The following is a 22,828-nucleotide window of genomic DNA, read 5'->3' as shown; positions in this document are numbered from 1 at the left end:
TGTATGCTGTACTCTTGTTAGACTCCATTACAACTTATGGCACGCTGCACCTTGAACTGCACTGTTGCTGTCAGCCTACGCCGTGACCGATAAGCACTCTACCTCTTTATAGGTGATAGCAGTAAAGCCATTCTACTTTTTTCTGTCCTTTTTCGGTGACCAAATTTTGCGATAGGGATGACTAAATTATACGGCAAGAAATGGCAAACTTTGCAAGGGTTCCACAGATTTTGTTAGTACTATTTCATTATTTTGTTGTTTTCACAAGTTGGCATTGTCCGAGCAAAGGTTCCACCTCATTAGCACCAGCATAATACCGAAATACAGTAATAAGAACACGAAATGTGACCAGCCAACATTTGTAAAGCACCTTCCAATAAGGGAAACTGATCGATGTTTTTAGAAATGTAACCTTTTTCTTAGTTAATATTTGAAGATTATAGAGCGGATGATGGACTATGTAGCAAATCCATATTCATAATAATGTATTGTACTGTTCCGTCAGACTGTGTACTCTGTGCTAGTCTGACTCTTGTCCGAATGCACCAGACTTACACTACGCTCCTATCTGCCACCCTGCTCTGTGCTGTACGTACATGACCGTTTAAAAGTTTGCAATCACTAGCGACTCCCCCTCCCCCAATCTCAGCTTTTAACAACATTCTTCACGATGGGCTGTAGTCACATCCGCCCAGCCCTCTCTGCCCTGATACCTTAAACAGTGGGCGAGTGTCGAAGGAGCGATGGACCACCCTTACCGCGCTCCTCCCTTCTGGCTCTGAACCGGGACCGTCTGTGGGCGGAGCTCATCCGTCTACAGGGGCGGGTCTGTGCTTGTGGGTGTGGCGGCCAAGTATTACCTCGTTATACTATGATGTTCACTTCTGCACAGCCCGAGTCTGCCTTCAGTCTGTTCGCAGCTCGTGTTGATTCGTCCGCGTATCTCGCACTCCTCGCTCTCAGCATGCCGGTAGACCTGTCTGGCTGGACCGGGCCGCTTTGCCTCACCGATGTGGACGAGAAGCCCAAGCATCCGCTGCGCGTTCGGTACGGGAGTGTGGAGGTGGACCATCTGGGAAAGGAACTGACACCCACACAGGTAACGATTGGTGACTGATCTCCCCCGTAGAGTAAACAAAGTTCACCCCTTTAATCATATAGTCGTGTGGCTACGGACGGTGCAGGAACTCTTGCTATCCCATCACTCAATGGTGCCTCCGCGCACCAAGCCCACGGGGTACCCAAGATCACACTCTACTCTATCCTTCCGAGGAGGAGGATGTTCATTAGACTCTTTCTAACCACTACAAATTATCCATCAACCTTTTTGCTAGGAGCAGCAACCCATGCGTCGTATGTTTTCAAAACATTTCGGAGCCTTGCGCCCATCGTCCATCCACTTTTAATAGACAAGCTGCAACCCACAGCCTTGGGTTGCACTTATGAGAATCCATATGTCCATGAGAATCACGCTTCGTGACCTCGTTAGAGGTTCGAAGCGCAATATAAATGCTTAAATTCTGTACAGCTATGGCATTGCAGGTACTCCGTGCTCCATTTCTACAGAGCATGCCCACTACGGCCGCGCCATCAATATCGTTTGTTAGCTGAGGAGAGTGTCATATTCTCCTGAGCGTTACAGGGGGCTGCTGGGGGAGTGGGGTTTGGAGAGTGACTTACTTGAGTTCTTTAATAGTCAAACGCCTAGAAATCAGGAAAGCTGGAACAGTGAATTTCTAACTGTGTATCAAGGTTTCAGTTTTCGGAAGTTGAGACGGAGCTTAAAGGGGAGCGCCCAAAATAATGCAACATTTAAAAAAGGGGGTTGGAACAGAAGTGTAGATTTGTTATATAGGAGAGGGTAAGGACGGACTTCATGTAGTCTCCGACTGGAGGAGGCAGGGCGAGGTTCTTTGTACTATAGTCTTGCATACAACACTGAAAGCTAGTAGTTCAGTGTATAAGGAAGGGATAAAGTACCCCCTACCGTACATTATAAGGCTTTTCCAAGTCACAAAGAATTTCCATAATCATACAGAGAAACCAGGCTGAAGGCCTAGCTCCTGTATAAGGTTATGGAACTCCGATATTACTTGCAATATCCATACCATGTATGCTGGGGAATACTTTATTCCATATAAAATAGGATTACACTATCACTTTTCCCACAAACCACTTAAATCCTTGGTGTGTAGCTCTTTCAAATGAATGAGCGAGCATGTTTGCAAGTATGAAGAATACCCAAAAATCCTGTTGTGCAAACTTAAAAACATCAAAAACCTGTTAGATATTTGTTGCAAAAAGCTATTAGAAACAGTTCAACACAAGTACATTTCTTCAATTTATAAAAAAAAAAGCTTCAGTAGCTTGGAATGTGTAGAAACATGCAGAAATATTCTAGCTCTTCTCCAACTTTATAAGGAATGCAATAAATATACATGTTCTTTCTTCTTGTCGTTGTAAGCTAGAAGAATAACGCAGAAGAAAGAAAAACAACATTCAGTTTCCATTGCTTTCAACAGCTGCTCCTTTCATTTCGGCTGCTGGCAGTAGGCATTTTGACGTCAGAACTCAACTGTAATACCTCTATGACTGGGTGTGTCACAAGTTGCCAGTTATAAAGAAATTCGAAAATGAAGTTTTATACAGGGATTTAAAGAATCCCCTGTATTACAAGTTCCTTTTATTACCGCCCTCTCTTGGAAGTCGCACTTCTCTTTGCTGCTGCTTCCCCCCTACCTCCCCCCAACACATCCTCTGGGAACCTCCTTCTGGCATAGTACAGAACATGCAGGTACGTGGCCTAAGTGGAACTAGAGCAACACAAGGTACATATGGTAAAAAAAAAAAACAACACGTAGACAAATTCAAGGAGCTACTGTGGTGCATCCAAATTTAGAAACAATGCAAACAAGTGGTTTGAAAGCATGCTTTTAGGCATCTCCTGCCTCACGCTGATATCCAGGGCTTATGGGGTAGGAGATAAGAGGCCTGCTGTTGCATGTTTTAGAGCAACCAGTGCACATACAATAAAAACTATAAAAATGCACTGTTTTGAATTTTGCAATGTGACCTTTGCAACACATTTTAATTTAATATATTGAATTATACCATTGCATTAATTGGGAGTTGTTACAAGTAACATATTCTAATCATGAACTTAGAAACATTCACGACTCTACCACCCATGATAAATCGTCCAGGCTGGAGAGGGTGGTGTTTTAACGTAGAGCTAAAATGCAAAAAAGAGCATCCAGTCTTGGTCAATGCATTGAGACTATATGCTCCACGTAGCTAAACATCTAATGATTTAACAAGGTTTAATAACGTGTTGTATATGCTTCATATTCTGAAATGGGGTTTGAACCACCGCCTCCCCTCCTCCCCAAACACACTTTGTCAGGCTTGCTCGCTACATTCCTTTTGTGGGCCGGTATGACAACATATGCCAGCAGGAATGCCTTTGGGTCCCAAACTAACCCTGCCACAGCCACAATAATTAAGAAGCTTTGGTGGCCAAGTTACTATTTGAAGACACATTAATACTGCCTGGACAACGGTTTTACCTTGTTACCAGTCTAACACCTGAATACAGCAACTAAACAGTGACTAGTTTTTCTTTGTAATGGGTGTGCCGCTTCCCACCATCACCTATGGTGCACTATTTGTAAATACTTTTAATCGATTTGAACAAGAATATATTTTTTGTCATAACCTGCAATTACGCAGCATCTGACAATCAGTTGCAAGTGTGGTAAATCCACAATTATGCAGAAAACACTTGCAGCATCACATAATTAAAGTGTCTCTGACAATTGTGAATACACTGCAAGACCCTTGTATTAGCTGTCCTAGACTTATGTGAATAGCTAACAGCATGTTGATTTACCAGCACGGTGTGAATTCGGTCTACCTTGTTTCGATGAGGAAAAACATGTGGTTGGTACCAAGGTTATATCTTTTTTTTCCTACCACAGTGTATGTTATATTTTAATACGTCTGCAGCCTAGGGCATTTTCCCCTCATCATTTTCTTTGTACCAAAATAGACAGTACTTACTTTTGGGGACTATTCAAGCGAAAACCTTATTTAGAGTTCTACGATAGTATTGGCGCCTGATTTACAGGTCTGAACGCCGGTTTAAAAAGGGGAAGCTACGCCCAATACATTTTTATGCATTCGGTGGCCCCCAATACAACCCCCGATAATCATCGGTCAATGTTTTAGGTCACTTTTTTGACTGTTTTCCAACTTTAACAGTTGAAGTCACCTTTCCCCTGGCAGGTTTCAAGCGCAGAGACACGTGATACTGTGTTATTCTATGCGTGGTACTCATGCCGGTTCATCCACACAAAGGAATTTAGTAGCCGCTTTTGTACTTGAAATGTGTCTCAGAATTGGGGCAGGGAGGATAACATGGCGGCTGGCTATTAAACATTTCAGCAGTTAAAGTTACTTAAAAAAGTGAATGAAGTTACATTACACGCAAATAAAATAAAGATTTTGGGGTTTTGTTGTGTAGACCATGCATGCAATGTAATGCTAAAACATGTTTGGAGAAACTTCGTTAAATCATTCTTTACGTTTAATCTTTGTTCTCAAAGTAGTAGTTACATGGCAGTATTTAAAACTGCTTACTATCAGGGCGAAGGGACTATATTCATCAGGATGTTGTGGAATAGAAGTTCCTCATGTTATGTTTTTATGTTATGCAAAATATCAACAAGTAGCCTCCTGCTTTAAATGCATTCAATATAAATATTAATAAATTCAATACACAAGTGTGCTGCATTTCTTAGTAGTTTATTTAATAGAACCAGGTGTGTGCTAAGTTTCTTTTATATTGCCTTTTAATGCAATGTTTCTGTTTTTTTGTACACTGAAGGTTAAGAACATACCAACAGTCTTTGACTGGCCAGGAGTGGACAAAAGCAAGCTTTACACCATAATTTTAACAGACCCTGATGTCCCCAGCAGAGAAGATCCTAAGTTGGGGTAAGATGCAGTAGGCTATGAGATGAACTTACAGTAGAAACATGACCAGTGTTTAAGAAGAAATGTTGCAATCATTAATGTGTACATAGAGATCTGGCATGTAGAAGATTAAACCCACATTTTGTGCTAAGAGGTAAATATTCGGGAACCATGGAGGTCTAACGCAGTAGAATTGAGTTCTACAAAATACAATCCCAAAGATTTGTACAACATTAGACAATTTGTGAGGTAAGATATCAAAGTTAGAGGTTGGCGTTTGGTTTAAATGTTGGGGTGCACTGTCCATGTATGCACCAGTACTCCTCATTGGTCTTCCCTCTGCAGACCATGACGCTGTTCCAGATTAAATATAAAATGCACAGTGAGATAGTGCATGCACTGGAGACAGAACGGTGAAGCAGAGAGGTGGCCCTTGACACCACAGCCAGATTTGTTGAAGCAGGCCAATTTGTTCAGCATTTGGAGGGAGGAGAAGGATATGTGTCATCTTCAAAGAGTGTTGCTGTCTCAATCTTCAGCATTTGAAGAAATGTCCTCATTGCCTCATACAGCCCTTTGTGGCCACTTTCTTGTCTAAAGTTTTATTGTATCAAAAGGAGAAAAGACAAAAGTAAACTTCCAAACCTTATGAACTGTGTCAAAGTACATTTAGTACGAAGATCAAAAAGATTGTAGGCCATGGCCAAATATGCTATTACGAAGTTCACACATCATACTGCCTTGTAGGTTATAAGCAGGGAATCTGCTAAGAGGAGGCTGGAGGCTCATTAGTGGGGAATGGTATGTTTGGGGAAAAAAGGAGAAAAATAAAGGGGGCAAGAGGAAATGGTAGGGGGTACAGAGGTAACTGCGTCAAGGGTACCCCAGAGATTGTAATTCTTATATCATACATTACCCTCCCTTTTTGATAGAGACATCATTCTGCCAGCCTATATCAATGATCTGTGGTGGTCTTCATGGGAATCAGGATGAGGTATTGTTTATTTTCACTGGTGGCTTAGTAATCTGTCAGTGGTAACATCTGTCATGTCAATATTAGTTGAATGTGTAGTATATCTGTTATCTAAGGGCTCTAGTTTTGAAGATTGTATTATGGTTCAGCCATATCTATTACAAAATCCTTCTATATTGTAAATATGTCTCTATTAGTCTACCTATACATTATCCATTCAAATTCCACACCTTGATACATTTCTCACATTTCTTCACTACAGGGTGGTTTATTCTGGACCAAACCTCAATTCAGTAGGTGTGGCGGATGGGTCACTCCCACAAAATATGGACAATGCCAATATTCAGAGCTGAGCATCTCAAGGCAGGCCTGCTTTATTCAGCCTGATAAGGGTTTAATGCCACTTGAGCAATCTCTTATAGTAGCGTAATTTGACTCGGGTTCCCTAAAGGTTTTTGTCATGATTTAGTAAGTCATCGTCTCAATCCTGGTTGGTGTAATCTTTATTAAGTCTCAGTGGCAGCACGAGCCGAATTAAGTTGTGCGTCATAAAAGTCACCTTTGACAGTCACAGTGAGCAAAGCAAGTGACAGCAACGGATCCACAGGCTTTTAGGCTAAAGGACATTGTCTCTACATTAACTAGGTAGGTGTGAAAGCTGAACTAATCACTAATATATTTGCATGGATAAATAATTAAGAATTCTACATGTTTTAGGGTAACCTAGAAAATAAGTATTTGTGGAAAATGTGCCCACCACTGTTGCCACCCTAACGTGTGCGCCATTAATAAATAAATGGCATTAACTGTTAAGATAATGTGCATAAGCGAATAAAAAGGTATTAGTAGACCATATTAAGGTATAATTGATATGCATTTGCTTAAACCTATTATGCATAGACAAATTGAGAATTATAAGCCTACTCAACTGATACTTATGATAAGTTTCAGGGCCTAAATAAATGTTCATAAATGTTTATCTGATGAATAGAGAAAAGTTTTCTTGTTCTTTTGTCCTTTGTACACACAGTTGACCAAATAGTTTGCAATGTTTTATAGATGATGTCTTAACTTTCTCAGGAGAACTGTCCGCTGTAGTGCAGAATAACTTTTAATGTTACTTTTGTAACGATGCATCAGAAGCTAATGTTCTCAGGAGCCAACAATGGACTCTAACAAAAATATGAATTGCAACTAAAGGTTACCCAATGGAACTGGTGACAGAACCAGGAGACGAGGAGCCAATCAACGACATGTGAAAGACTGTCTAACTATAGCACAGATTTGAGAATTAATAATTATTGGTTCAACTGTGAACAACCGATATTCTGACCAATGACAACGTGAGAAAATACTTTGTGCACTTCTAATATACCCAAACTACCTTTGGCAAGAACTCAGACTAGAACACAGAATTCAGAAGCTGATGCAGAGAGACCAGAGCAGACTTAGATGCCCTTTCGGGACATTACTTGATGCCCTTCTGATTTGGTTTGCCTAACTTAGAGCCCATTGTGGCTGAGCCAGTCCCCTTCACTTCTCACTGTGAATACAGACCAGATGGATGTCCAGCTGATGAAGAAGTCTCTGCTTGCTGACCCATTAAGGATAGGTATAATGAGATGTAATAGTATTTCTGTTGCAGGTTTTGTATTTCTTTTATAGGTACCCTCCGCTATATTTTGCTAGAGCCATAGCTAGATGTTTTCCAAATTGACTTTTCCCTTTTTGCATAAAGCCCAACATGCCCAATCGAATTAGAGGGTTAGTTAGCATTTTCATGTCCTATAATCAAATTAACCAAGGGTTGATTTTGTTTAACTATCAATGACTAAATGTATGCTGTTTCATTAGTCCAGTTATTTTTGATAATAATTTGTGTAGCAGCTATTGAATGTTTGATGTTGAATGCTTTAGTGAAATTAAGGTTCTACTGTCGTTTTGGTCAACCTGTGTTTTTCATATACGTCTACCAGCTAATATTGAGATCGCTTTATGTGACTTTAGCATTCTTAATCTAGGGAATCACATTTTCTAACCGTACTAAAAGGTGTGGTTACTCATGGCCACATAGGTCATGGTGTGTAAAGTTTACTGACTCACTCTTTAAATAAATGTGTTATAATTTTGGTGTGTTATTTGGTAATTCAGTGATGAATAAGGTTTATGTCCATGGTAAATCACTCTTAACAGAGTCTAAAGGTCCATCGAACCTCTAAAGCGTCCTCTTATCAATTACCTATACAGACAAAATAAGGCCAGATGCGCTCACAATGCAAGTATATGCAGATGAACTTTACATTAGCAGAATCCTAAATCACGACTCTGAATGGGTGAGAAGACAAATTGCAATCACTATTTTTAACAATATAAGTAAATTATGGATAACATTTAGCCTTTTGTCATAAGTTACTCTGTTACTTTACGTGTGGAACAGTGTCCTTTCACTTTCATATTAATTGGATACCAGCCTAGCTACTGAAAGTATGCTATACACAAGAAAAGACACATGCTCGTAGAATTAATCATATAGTCGAATGTATGCAGAAGGACTTTGCATGCAAATTGCAAAGTAATATTTCCTTTAATTTTAGAGTTCTGCTACGGCACCACCAATATCATTTCAAATTAGCTCTTTGTTTTTTGTGACTCTTTATGAATGATGTTGGAGTGAACTGTAGTTTTGTGAACCAGCCCATGGTGACTAGTGGAAGGGACTGTCAAATTAAATGATTGTGTGTGCTCGATTATGGCTCAATCATGTTAGAAGCCTTGGGGTAGTAGTTTGTCCATACTTTAGTACAGAAAAACTGGTGTAATTATAAACAAGCATTGGCAAAGCCCATAGCTTATGCCTTTGTTTTTTCTTTCTATCTAACTGCATAGAATTAGAATAATGTTTGTTTTAAATTTGATAAACTTAATGGTTTATCAAATTTAAAACAAACATAACATTTTTCTAATATTTGTAATCCAGTTAGATAGAAAGACGAAGTAAAGGCGAAGCCTAATGGCGTGAGGGCATGTGGTGAAGAAGAAAGAAGACAGTGTAAAAAGAAGAAACGAAGAAGACAGAAAAGAAAGAAGACAAGGCTGCATGCTTGAAGAAGAAAGAAGATAGCAAAGACAGAAGACGGCATGCAGTAAAGAAGAAAGAAGACTTCAGTGAAGAAAGAAGGCAGAAGACTGCATGCAGAGAGAAACAAAGAAGACAGAAGATAGCAGCAAAGAAAGACTGAGCACTTGAACACTGCTGACCAATGCTAGAGTGCATGTGCTCTTTTCCCTAAACATGGTTTGATTGGTCCATCCACACTTGGCATTTTTAATTTAGTTATAAGTCATGAGTAAAGTGCACTACATGTGTCCAGGGTCTTTAAATTAAATGCTCCTGGTGGGACTGCAGCACTGCTTGTGACATCCACTCAAGTCCTTAAACATGCCTCAAGCCTGCCATTGCAGGGCTGTATGTGCAGTTACACTGCCACATTGATGTGGCATTTAAAACCACTTGTCAGGCCTTAAATTCCCCTCTTATTATGCAAAATTCACCCCTAAGGCAGGCCTTATGTAGCCCATTGGGCAGGATACTATGTAATTAAAAGGCAGGATATATACTTTTAAGATATATATGTCTCTGTAGTGATTAAGCCCCAAATTCATTCTTCACTAGTGTGAGGGCTACCCCTCTCATAGGCTAACATTGGGGATTCCCTATAATATTCAATAAGCTGTCGTTCCTAATTGAAGAGTAGATATGTCATGTGTAGTACCTACAGAATTGTAATAATAAGTACGCTTTACTATTAAAGTCGGATTTTGAAAGTGCCACTTTTATAAAGTTTGCATATTCCTGCTTTTGGCCCCATGTGCTTGCAGCGGTCTCCAATACACATCTGGGCTGGGTGACAACTGAAGTTTGTGCATTCCATCCAGACAGCTACATACAAAGGGATCTTAGGTGTGAATGATGGGCCACCAACATCCTGACAGCCCATCTGGGGCAGGATGGATGGGAGGAGCTGATACGTTCACCTGAAAAGCAGTATTCTGTCTCAACATAAAGGGCTACATAACCCCCTGCATTGAGGCTGCAGCCAGGGGAGGAAGAAAGGACCTCTGTGCACTTTAAAGACCATTCTTTGATGCCACCCCCACTTCAAAAGCACAACTGGGTATAAGTACTGGACTTGTGACCCTACCAAATCAATACACTACTGGACCTGTGAACTGCAGGGAGTGCCAGTTGGGGCTGCTGCTCTGGAAGAACTGCTTTTCTGCTGTGCTGCCCGCTGCCCTGCTAAGGAAGAACTGGACCCATCCTATATGAACCCAAAGTGGCTCAAAGGGCTTGCTGGCTTGACTCCTGTTCTTTTTGAAGTTTCAAGGACACAAAATACTTCAACCCACCATCACTTACAGCACCTGAACTGCTTGCTTGTTGCACGTTTTTCCCTGCCTGCCAAATGGTGCTATCCCACTCCTGGGCCCTTGGAAGTGCGGATGCCCTTGGAAGCGCGGATGCCCTTGGAAGCGCTTATGACATGCTGCATCTGTCAGAACCTCCATATCTACACCATTGCACCGATCGCAATGAACACATTACCTGCTGCGAGATCAGGATTGATGCATCACCGCTGTTACAGGAACTGGACAGGTGCATCACATTCAGAACAGCTGCATCGCCTCTGTAAACACTGCTTCGGAACCAAAGTATTGCCACCACTGCATGGCAGAGATCAACACATTGCCATCTCCAGCATGGATTAAGCCGGTGCATCACATTCGGAACCACAGCACTCTGAACCGGCTTCTCGCTCAATGGAACCAAAATCCAGGACAACACCCAGTCTGAGTGGGAATCATAGATGCAGCTCATATTGCGACACGCATTAAATTACTTTTGCTCAGCAGGTCCTGCATGGGTCCTGTAGCCACCCTATGCTCAATTGTGGTCAGCCTGAACTCTTGACTTTTTCCCAGTTCACCATGACCAGTTAGCCGCGGTACTACAGTGTTTTCTTTACAATTTCATATCCAAACCTCTACTGGATTTGTTGCTTTGGTCTTGTTTGGTGGGTGTGTGTGGGTGGGGGTGTGGGTGTGTGGGTGTGTGGGTGTGTGTATATATATATATATATATTTTTTTTTAAAGCTGGTGTGGAGTTTTTTGGTGGTGTTCTCAGTGCGTTACTGTTTGAAGTGTTGCACAGATACTTTACACATTCCCTCTTACGTTAAACCTACCTGCTCTGTGCCAAGCTACCAGAGGGTGAGCATAGAATAATTAATGGTGTGTATCTGACTTACTCTGACTGAGGTTGCAGTTTCTGCTTGGATAGGGTGCATACCTCTGCCAACCAGAAATCCAATTTCTAGCAGGCTCATTCCTAGCAGGTGACAAAGACAGTACCCCAGACTTTGGCTGTTCTGGAAGTGTCCGGGTAGAAGATGAAATTCTGCCTGCACTTCCACAGATGTTTAGAGTCAGTCACCTAAAAAGAGGTCTAGCGCAGAGTCCTTGCGATTCAAAATTCAGGCAAGAATGGTTCTTTGCCCATCCCAAAAGACTGCACCATTTTGCTCTATTATGCAGACACTTGTCTATACAGAACATTCCATGAAATTAATGCCATGCATACATGGTCATATAAAAGGGAAGGTTAATTTTGTTTTTAGTCTGTCACTTGTCTTCTGAATATTCAGACAGTTGCCAGTGGTGGTTGCAACGATCTATTTCCTATATTAATACAAATGAGGGTTTAAGGTGCTGTGTTCATATGATATCATAGTTGTTCTAATTGGAAGGATAACTATTACGATTGTATAGGTCTTAAGTGAAATCCCTCCCCACTCTGTGGGTGTGTGTAACTTGTCTAGTTTAAAGTATGGGTTTTCTGCTGTGGCTTAAGCAGGCATTCCATAACTGAGATAGTGTGCTTTTATGATTTGATGTGTCACACACTGGGAGCAATACAAAGATAATTTAATTGGGGCATTATGTTCATTTTTACAGTTTGTGCTTTCACCCAGAGGCAGAGGTTCAGTTGAGACCAGCAAATTATGCCTCCTTGCATCTTCTCAACAAGCGGGCCCAGGTTATCTTGCATATTATTTTGGAGTACTCTATTGCCTCTGATCCTTAAATATTTGAGATTTTGGGGGAGTGCTCTATTGATTCTGATCCCTAAATATATGAGATTTAGGGGAATCAATGGATCCAAAAGGTTCCAAGTAAGCCTATATTTGTTACAGGGTTTAATGGAAGAGCCTTGCATTTGACTAATGAGATTCCCAGCAAAGGTAGAACACTCAGCTATTAGGTGTATTAAGGCAGAGATTGGTTGTAAAAAATTTCTGGATCTCCATATGGACCGGGGACCTTATTTGAAGGTAGATTATCTTTTGTCTTCACTATTTCCTCAAGCGATTGGTTGAAATCACCATCCCCTGAATTATCCCAGATGCAGAAAAGTAGTTTATGTTCCCAGTCTTGAATGCTGCAGTTAACTGCATAAAGAGAAATAAAATCCTGAAAGGGCACCAATATATGTATAGGGTGTGTCAGTAAAGTGCCCAGATCTGTATGGGTTAATTGAGGCATTCGAGGCATTCCTCTTCTCCCACGCTTTTTGTAATGTTTCAGATATGAATATGCTTTTGTCCTGGGAGAGAAGCAACTGCACTGTAACTGTGAATTTAGCATCGCCCTACTCTTCAAAGAGGGAACAGAGATCTTCAGCAGACAGGTGCCGCGAGGGACTGCAATCAGCTGCAGGGGTATGTCTGGGAGGTCCATCAATTACCTTTTCCTACCTCCAAAGGGTTTCACTTTGGAGGTGCACGGGCTGTGCATCAACTGTGCCTCTTTCCCTCTGCACCCACATTCATAAAATGATGTTAAAGTGTTGCATCCATGCAAATGAGGGAACATCACCTTAAGATAGAACCGGTATTGTTAGTGCACCGGCATTATGTGTGTTACAGGATATTGCAACTGCATCTGCAGCCCATTCTGTTATACAGCACTGCTGTGAGGGTGCAAAAACATTTGTGCATGTCCGTTGCGCCACTGTGTGTAATATGGCCCCTTCTGTATTACAGATAGTGCCGGCACACACAAAACTCCAGTACTTCTTTAAGAGAATACTTTGGCTCTGATCACAGTCACTCACGGCACCCATCTGCAGGGGAAATCTCTGTTCCACTTTTGTGAAATTAAACAGTTGACAAACACTAAGATTTGAAGGTGTTAATTAATCTGCATTGTATGTCTGCATGGACACTCTCACAATGGAAAATCTATTTCACTTTAGGCAATGGCACCACTGCATAATAGTAAACGTGAAGGGAAACGATCTCGGTTCTGGATGTGTCCAAACCGAATACGTTGGATCCGCACCTGGGAAAGGGACAGGTCAGTATGAAAATGTTGGTTTAAGACTATTATTTTTGAAAAGCTATATCTACTTGAGTTTTGATAGTATTTTTTATTTTATTGTCTTTCTTTGAAAACGATACCAAGCAGAATAAGATCTCAGAGTACACATCTATCTTGTGGCCAATATCAGTGTTTCTTGGTAAATTTCACCCTGCTTTGAAATGGCCTTTCATGTTCTATCAGGCATAACAAGGCCTATGTGATTTTCCAAGAGCAAACTAGGGCATTTCTCTTCCAAGTACACCTACATGTTTGATCCCTCTATAGGATTCGTATGTTAAAGGCATGACACAGGGGGGCCCATTCAATCGACAGGCTATCGATATAAGGAGGATGTGGGATTCACAAGTGCCCATCATCATTTACCATGGGAGTAGTTCTCCCATCATTTTGTATTACAAATCGAGCACTGCACTGTAGTGTAACAAAAGAAGTGTCAGGGCCCTCAAGAGGAGGTCACTGCAGCTTGCACCACACCCATTGCCCCGGACAGCGCTGCCAGTGGAAGTCTCAAAACAACTACTAACCATCACACACCTACATGTGTGACAATTTATGTTTTGCAGGCCCATAGAGCTATAACAATGTCTTGGGTAGCATATATTAGTCATTTATAATGTATTGAATTCATTAACAATGGTTTTTGTATTCATCTCTAAACCAGACAAACATCACCACTATGTGTCAGACTGTCAAAAGTGCCAGTGTTGACAAATACATGCTGGTGTTGAGCACTGGAAACCACTGGCTCAAATTAAGCACTGTAACTGTGGTTTCAGAACCTATGGCACTTTAAAATTGAGGAGTGAATTAGAGGAGTGAATTAGACTGGACTTACTTTCTCAAATAACTTTTTCAGTCAGACAGCAGCAGCAGTCTACATCTTTTCACCTGAAACCAAGAGAGCAAAGACACACTTTCACACTCTACTTCTGAGGTGATCTTTGTTAATGAGCCTGATTTGGTTGTTGGGAGTTCAAGATGGCAGCAGACGCTTCCATGGCCGAGTTTCTTCAGGGTCTTAAAGATGCCTTAAATGTGCTCACCTAACAAAAGAGGACTGTGGCAAGCATTGCTCTACTTGGCATGCCCACTTTGAAGTAAAACAGAAGCCTGCACGAAAACCTGTGGTGCACTTGCGATATTCTTTAAGAGGCAAGGATGAGCTTGCCAGATTTGTACACACACCCCATCACCAAAAATACATTGAGTATGTGCATTTTTGTCAATGATCAGGGTTTTTATTGCTCAATTTACTGTTCACTGAAGACGTACAACAGAAGCGTGTTCACACGTACCAAAAATGGGTATGCAGATGCCGATATTCTAAACACACAAAAGGTGATGGGAAGATGCTTGCAATAAGTCTAACCACTGACAATTGCTCATTTATTGTTCCTACCCATTGTTCGCTTGCCCACTATGAGGTCCAGGTGGTCAGGGTATCCTAGCCTGCCCCTTTATACCTTATTATTTATTTTAATTTTCAGATCTTGGTGACACACTCCCTGAACCTGAAATGGCAGTGCAACATTTCTTTTTGTGTTTTGGCCATCAAATCAGAGTGTGATCTACATCAGGAGCATTTTGACTCCAAGAGAGCAAGATGGCTTACAGTGGAAAAAAAGGTCCCATCTGCCAATCAAATCACTCTATTTTATTTTTAAATTGCATAATTGCAGGACTGTCACGGAACTCTCACTTCGTTGCAACCCAACAGCCCAGGTATACAAAGTATTTGAACCGTGATTTCTCAAAAACTACTGAACAGAGTTACACCAAATCACAAAAAGCACACTTTCTGGAGTGGGATCTAGTCTTCTGCCAAATTTTGTATTTCTGCTAGGATTTTTTAATATTTTTTTAACAGTGTCTCTGCTCAATTTTACCACGGAAAAATGCATGGGGAAGCCATCCTCGCACACAAGTTAAGAAATCCCTCTAATGCTGGATTTCTTCCTGCTTACATTTCTTGTTTCTAAAAACGACCTTGGAAACTGGGGAAGAGCTTCCCCCGCAACTGTGGCCATTTTTAGATTTTCACTGACATGATGATCAGCGCATCATTCCACCAATCTGCCCATTTCACTTTCAGTGCCTCAGTGTTCAGGGGGCTGAGATATCTCCGCAAGCACTTAGGCAGACAAGAGAGGTATCGTTTGAAAGGGGAGAATCTCCCATTTCAACGTTACCCTTTCATAGTTGATCCCGGGTTGGGGACTGCCGCAGGTGAGTTATCCCCAAGGAGGGACCGACCACCAGACACCAGGAAAGGGGGGAGTGTCCACTTGGGCAAGGGCTTTTGCTCCACCCATTTTATTTTTTAAATGTAGTCTGTCGCCCCCCCCTAGGTGTTAGATGAGGGCAACGTAGGGGTGGGGTATCCCAAAATGGGCATGCCAATATCCCTCCCCCCAAAAAAATAAGCACAGTCTTTCTAACCCCACCCCCAGGGGGGATATGAGTGTTATTACCCACCAGGGATGTTTTTTTGTATAAAAGAGGGGCAGCGGCTGCCCACAGTGGGCATGGCCATGCCTCCATTCCAAATAAATGGGGACTAAAGTTTTTCTGCCCCTCCAGCGGGGCAGATAAGGCAATAGCTGATCTATCCCCCAATCTGCCCCTTGGGGGCAAAAAGCAGACTATACATCAGGGAATCATTTTTTATTTTTTTTTATAAAAAGGGGTGGGGGCTGCTCACCATGAGCAGGCCATGCCCACACCCCAAATAAATGGGGACAGTCCTTCTGCTCCCCAGTACGGGGCAGATGGGGGTTAACTACTCCATCACCTTCCCCCCTGGGGGGGCAGAAAGCCAGCTAGACACAATTTTTTTATTTTTAACATTCAAAAAGAAGGGTGGGGCTGCCCACCATGGGTATGGTCATGAACCCATCCCTAATAAATGGGGGCACAGTCTTTCTGGCCCCGGGGAAGGCAGATGGGAGGAAGTGGGAGTAATTACCCCTGATCAGCCCCCTAGGGTCAGACAGGCGTGAGACCCCAGGGTTCAAACATCAAAAAACCTACGAAACCCATACACTTTGGTGTGCTTCATGTGCACACTATGCCATTTTCCTACCCATAATACCCTGCAAACCTCCAACGTTGCCTAAAGTCACTAATTTTCTATACATTTCTGTGCTGGAAACAATTCACAGGAAGGGGCGTGTGAGAGGCAGGTGGAAAGAAGCTTGTGGCTCCGCACAAATTCCAGAACTGTCCATCACAGAGATGTGAGGAAAAAAACAGTGGTGAAACATGTAGAAGCATAGAATAGTAGAACATTAGCAATTGAATTTCCCTGCATTTGTGCCTTTCAAATGTAAGCCAGTGCATGAGAAAGATGACATTTTGAAAAATACCCTCCAAATCATATGCTACTATGGGTACCCACAAATTCAGAGATGTATAAATAACCACTGCTCCAAAACTGTATATCTTGTGCCCATTTCAGAAATACTTAAGTTTCATTTTGCCTATTTCACTATAAGAACTGGTCTATAATTGGTACTCAATGAAAAACCATTGTCTGGTGCAGCTCAATTGTTAGCACTGGGTTCCTTGGGCTCTTGAAGAACCTACAAACTCTACATTGCCTTGCAACCAGAAGGGGTTAGCCGACGTAATGGTATATTGCTTTTGTCAATCTGTTATACATGAAAATGTCACAAATATGTGGTTTTCCTACACATTTTCACTATCTCTTTATTTCAACAGTTATTTTCCTTGGGAAGACATGTAAGGATCTACACGCATGACACCTAGCTAAATCCAGTATTTTGTCTGCTTTTCATAAAGCTATAGCTTTTCTGGATCACCAATGGGTTTCACACTGGTTTCCACCACAAACTGGAAGTAGGTTGAGAGCACAACAAAATAGGAAAAATTCAGCTCTGTATGTTTCTGAAAGCTTGGAAGATGGTGACTTTAGTACAGCAAACCTTTTGTGGATGCCATTTTTAGGGAAAGAACAGACACCTTTCTGGGGCACTTTATCCCTATTTTTCCTCAGAAAACTCAAATGTAGCTATATTTTGCCTAATTTCTCAGTTCGCTTCATGGAAATCCATAAACCCCAGGCACCTTTAGAATCCCCAGGTTGTTGGACAAAAAGGACACAACTTTGGCATGGGTAGCTTATGTTGAGAAAAAGTTACAGAGGCCTAAGCACAAACTACCCCAGTAAGCCAAAAAAAAGGCTCTGTGACCTGACTGGCCTCTTACGTTGACTGCTGGCAGACAAATAGAGACAAGAAATGTTGTTGGTAAAAAGTATTCATTATGGATAACAGAATCAGTTGCTTTGCATGAAAAAAAGAGAATGAACAAAAGAACAAAAAAACATACCTCTGCCAAATGCAGAGATGTCATCTCTCAATAATCCATAGTTACAAAATAAAATGGTTGTTCCATACTGTGAAAAAAGCGATCAAAAGTGATTGTGCAAAATGACAAGAGGTGATCATTTACAAATAAAATAGTATATCAGTCACAGTGCACACAGGCGACTATACAAACCTTGCCCGTATTTATCCACAAATGTATTAACAAACTCATCAATTTGAGGGTCAGCTGCTAATCACACAAATCACTAATCAGTTTTATTGCAATCCAGGACACACAGTTCATCAACATTATGATCCCTGATGTCTTCATCATGACAGTAAATTTTTGTAACAACCTATACTGAAAACTTTGGCAATTAACATTGCATCTGTGCATCTGGTGTGGACCTTACACTGGTGTAAAGAAAATTATATAGTGGGTACACGAGGTTTACCACATCCAAGGTGACAAAAAGCTTTCAAAATAACTAAATATGAAAAAGAAGAAAAATGGCACTGTTAAGAACACAATTCTCAGGAGGTCAGACAATTTGTTTTCCAAAATCCTGGAGCTTTGCAGTCAGAGAAGGAAAAGTAACTGTAAACCGAATTCAGACCTCTGTCTCTGAATACAGAGCAAGAGTGGCAAGATTTAAAGGTACCTGTATTTCTCCTTCACTTCCTGACTGAACACCTGTTCTTTGTCAACTCACAAGAACTTGCAAGTAGGTTTTAAATATACCTAGACCGGATAAAATCTGACTCGCTATAGATAGTAGACTTTGAGGTGCACTGGTGAGGATGGGTGTTGGCCACGGCCAGATCTCGTGGCCACCACCACGCCAGCGCAAGGGCAGAGGCGAGCGGTTGGATTAACATAGAAATTCAAAGAAAAATAAACAAAGGTAAAGTAACTTTATAGTTCGCTTAAATGCTCCCTTTAAACTTTACAAACCACTGAAATTCACCAGTTAGATTTACCTTCGGTAACTATAACTCATGCCCTAAAGCAACTATAACTCGCCTCCCCCAGCCATGCACAGCTATATCATCAATGATCTCAAAGAGGTCATAAGTGATGTAATATGAAAGATAATTAGCAGTTCATGGTGAGCATCCCCAGGGCTCTTTTTTTTTTTTTTGGAAAGGAAAAAAAAAAAAGAACATAAGAGGGAGACCAGATGTCCCCCCTCGCCAAACCTATTATAGCCCTGGGAAAACCCAGCCCACAGGGCCATATGTATTTTAAAGGGAAGGGAACATATGACCCCCCTGCCACTTTTTAAAACTGAGGGGAGGGGGCACACAGGGGTCAACTGCGTTGATTTTGACTCCGGCACACAATCTGCCAGTATCTAGTGCATTTTGGGGGGTTGGGGGGGCACATAGCCCCTCTTCCCGGGCCACTTTTGGTCCCGGTGGCCCCATCCCCCTAAGCATGCCACATTGTTTGAAACAGGGGCACATGGCCTCCCTGCCCGGGCTGATTTTGGCCCTGGGGAATCGCAACCCCTGGAGCCTAGTGCATTTTCTTCCCAGGGGAATGGGGCACTGGGGCCCAGCACTATATTTATGGGGAGGGGGAACAAGGCACTCGCCCTGGGATAATTTCAGCCCTGGAGACCCCATCCCCAGGGGCCCAGCCAACAAAGGGTGGTGCCCAGGTGCCCAACCAAGGCACCTACAACACTATCATTGGGGGACACAGGATAGCACAAGGTCCCCATGGCCCCAGCCTAATCCCAGCTGCCAGCAGAAGCCCACATCGCTCCTGTCCAAAGGGAGCAGTTGAAATACTGCTCCCTGCGGGAGCAATCTTTAGATCGGTTTCCGTGATTTTGCCGACCACCTCCACTTGGTGTCTCTGGGCCCACCTTACCCCAGAGCCTTTGTGAGGTATGGGTCAAGGAATGGAATGATCCTGAAAAGGTTTTTGATAAGTACTGGGGTAAGGTGTACCATCTGGGGGTGTGTGGTTTGGCTGCAAATACGGATGGCCGCTTGAATCCCTAGCTCTGCATGCTGGCAGGCCCGCAATGAAGGTAGCGACCCCTTCACAGCCAGCGAGGAACAGCGTCGGTGCCCTGCTCAACACTGCTGCCGACTGGAGTCACCAGCCTGACAACCTGAATGCGGTTCCTCCACTAATAGCGAGCTCATACTCTCCTTGTGCAGGCAGTTGGAGTCAGGCCTAAGAAGTGGGGTGGAGTGGCCAGCAGTGAGTGCTGAAGCCACCCGCTGATCCCCCTCAAACCGCATTCCTGGCCTACAATGTGTGGCGAGCCTAAACAGGATTCAGAGGACCACCCCAGGTATGCCTTCACCTCACAATGGGCCTCTGGCCAACCCGAAGACAGTCCTCGAGTGACGGTGGCTGGGGTGCCATCCCTACAGATTGAAGGCTGCTGGGGGTGCAGCTGCAACATTATTGTTGCCCTCATCCGGCACCCTGACCGGCACACTGCTGGAGCGGCAGGAACCGGGGGCATCTCCAGCCGTGCAGCAAAATAAGGCACAGTTAGCAATAGGCACCTGAGGGGACCCTCTCTCCAGTTAATGCCTGGAAACACGCATGTGAAACTCTTTGGCCATCAAAAGTAAGGGAGTCAGCTGATCAACCAGACTACCTCTGCTTTTGCCAGTATCATGCCACATTTGTGAGTTTTTTCCACTCCTGTGGGCGCTAGCCACACTGCCTGCAGATCCTGAGTTCCCGTGGCCCCTACTTGGACAGGGAACGTTGCTCCGAAGCCCCCAAGCATTCCCACCAACCACTACATCAGGGTGCAGGTGTCCAGCCACACTCACAGCAACCAACCTGCTAGTTGTGGCCCCGTAGGCAGCCAAGAGGACTTTATGGCAGCCCACCTACCAGCCATTCAATCTCTCGGCAGATACCTCCTCCTCGCCCTGACACCAGAGATGATCAGAGCCTACGGTTTCAGCCAGTGGCCATGCCCACATCTGATCTGACCGAGGCCATCCCACTCGTCAAAGACATAATTCTGATCTTCAGAGGACTCCATCTATATAGGCCCCCCCTATTCTCTTCATGCCTCTTGGGGGTGTGCAGACTGCCTGATAACAGAGGCAATTCATGGAGCACTGGGCTCTCTCTGACCTCTTTGGTCGAAACATTGACTACCTTGCCCCCGCATCACCTGGACCCGAGAGTTATCCTGAGGGCTGCATTCTTCCATCCAGTGCTGCGTGCCCCTCTCTCCCTGTTCCCCCCCCACCCCACCTCATGCACCCCAGCCCACACTGAAGAGGCCGTCTGGTAAATCCAATGGCAAATCCACCGGCAACTCTGCATGGCAACTACTCTTTTCAGAAACTCTCTTCTAATTCCACTCCTGGGCTGCCAGAAAGGGACTGTCAGCGGCTGGCCGGACTGAAACCCCTACTGGCCCAATGCTGGACACCACCATGGACCGTATTCTTCAGGAAATCGCAGCTGTAGGACAATGGTTGGAACGCATAGACTCCAACATCTCTACACTCACAGCTGAGACCAAATTCATCCGCATGGACATTGAGGCTTCCAGAACTGCGTGACAGATCTTGAGCAACATGTCACGGTGGTGGAGGACAGACTCAATATCCTGCCAGAAAGAGATCAGGAACTCCTCTTCCTCCGAAGCAAATTAATTGACTTGGAAGACAAGAGCCGCAGGGACAATATCCTCTTCTTTGGCTTTCCAGAATGAGCGGAGGGGTCAGACATAAGGGGATTTCTTAAGGCTACCCTTTCCGCACTCACTGGCCTCACCTTTGATCCACTCCGGGAGCTCCAGAGGGCACATCGATGGGTCCAATGTGGCAGGATAGCTCATCATGCCCTCACCCCATCATTGCCTGTTTTCTGAGCCATGAGCAGATCAGACCGCTCCTCTCCGCAGCTCGCTCACACACATACAACTGCAAAGGGTATGAGGTACGTATTGCTACAGACTTTTAAAAGAGAGACCAATGAACACCACAAAGTCTCCCAATCGGTCTAGCCCCGACACCCTCAACTGGACATAAAATACAGCCTATTGAGCCAGCTTGAATATGGATCACCAAGGGTGGCAAGTCTAGGGACTTCTATGACTCAGAGGAGCAGCGCCTCTTCCTAGATGGAGTCTCATCCCAAGTAATGGACACTCACCCCCGGGCTCATCTTCCTCACGGCATGGTGGGCCCCACCCCCAGCTTCACCCCACCCCCCAATGGGCAGCTACACACCAACAGTAGAACTCACCATGCAGGCAGGGACACCGAGAGAGCTACAAGGCCTCACAGCAACAGGGACCTGGAACTGCAGGCAGTGGTGCATCTCATTCAAAACAACAACAGGGACAAATCATGATCCCCGCTGAAGCCTACACCCAGCCCACAATGAGATGACCACAGTCCACTCTATTCTTTCCCCGCTTCTGTCCCAGCGTGGACCGATGGGAACTGTACTCTGTATCCACTGGACAGCTGAGTACCTTGTTTCATGACTGCTTATGATATGACCATCGTAGGCCGCATCTTGCCTTGGTTGTGCACCACTTGGGAGCAGCGCCGCACTTTGTTAACCACAATGCCACTTTGCCCTTAACGTATTATGATCCTGCAGCCCCTCTCTTCCCTTCCTTTCCCCTCCCTTCCGCTATTACCTCCACACAGGTGAGTTTGCTGGTTGGTAATGTTTAAAGCCCTGCCTGTACTGCAGATTTCCGATCTGATAAGTGTCACATGACCATTTCAAATGTTTCAATTGTTTTACTGTTTAATGGTTTGCATCATAACACATTTATGGTACCTTGGAGTATGACCCTTGTCTTCAGTGACCCTACCTTTTATCCTTCCCAAACTGAGAATAACACCGAAGTCCAGACTTGCTTCACGTTGAAGCCCATATAGCCTTACCCACCAGATTACTCAATCTTGGTTGGCCTAAGTCTCCCTCGTCTACTTCGAAACACCCCCCCCCCACCCACCCCATGCTACCTTCAACTGCAAAACATCACAGGTATCTCCACACAACATGCAGGGGGTGCTCAGACCCTACCGTCCCACCCCAGCGAGAGCCTGAGGACCCCAGAGGCCTTCCTGGCTAGCTCCTTGGCTCTGCTG

At 43.6% G+C, this 22,828-nt stretch overlaps 1 protein-coding gene across 1 annotated transcript in view; it reads left to right on the top strand.

The window, feature by feature from the left end:
* Window positions 1-856: 856 nt before the first annotated feature.
* Window positions 857-22,828, top strand: part of LOC138266101 (phosphatidylethanolamine-binding protein 1-like) — a 40,852-nt gene continuing 18,880 nt past the window's right edge. The window contains exons 1-3 of the mRNA XM_069214485.1: window positions 857-1,099; window positions 4,886-4,995; window positions 13,264-13,364. Coding sequence (XP_069070586.1) covers window positions 872-1,099; window positions 4,886-4,995; window positions 13,264-13,364 — 439 coding nt within the window. The 5' untranslated portion in view covers window positions 857-871. The remainder of the gene's footprint in view (window positions 1,100-4,885; window positions 4,996-13,263; window positions 13,365-22,828) is intronic.

Source organism: Pleurodeles waltl, chromosome 11 (assembly GCF_031143425.1).
Source record: "Pleurodeles waltl isolate 20211129_DDA chromosome 11, aPleWal1.hap1.20221129, whole genome shotgun sequence".
Taxonomy (NCBI): domain Eukaryota; kingdom Metazoa; phylum Chordata; class Amphibia; order Caudata; family Salamandridae; genus Pleurodeles; species Pleurodeles waltl.
This window is presented reverse-complemented; position numbering and strand designations above follow the sequence as displayed.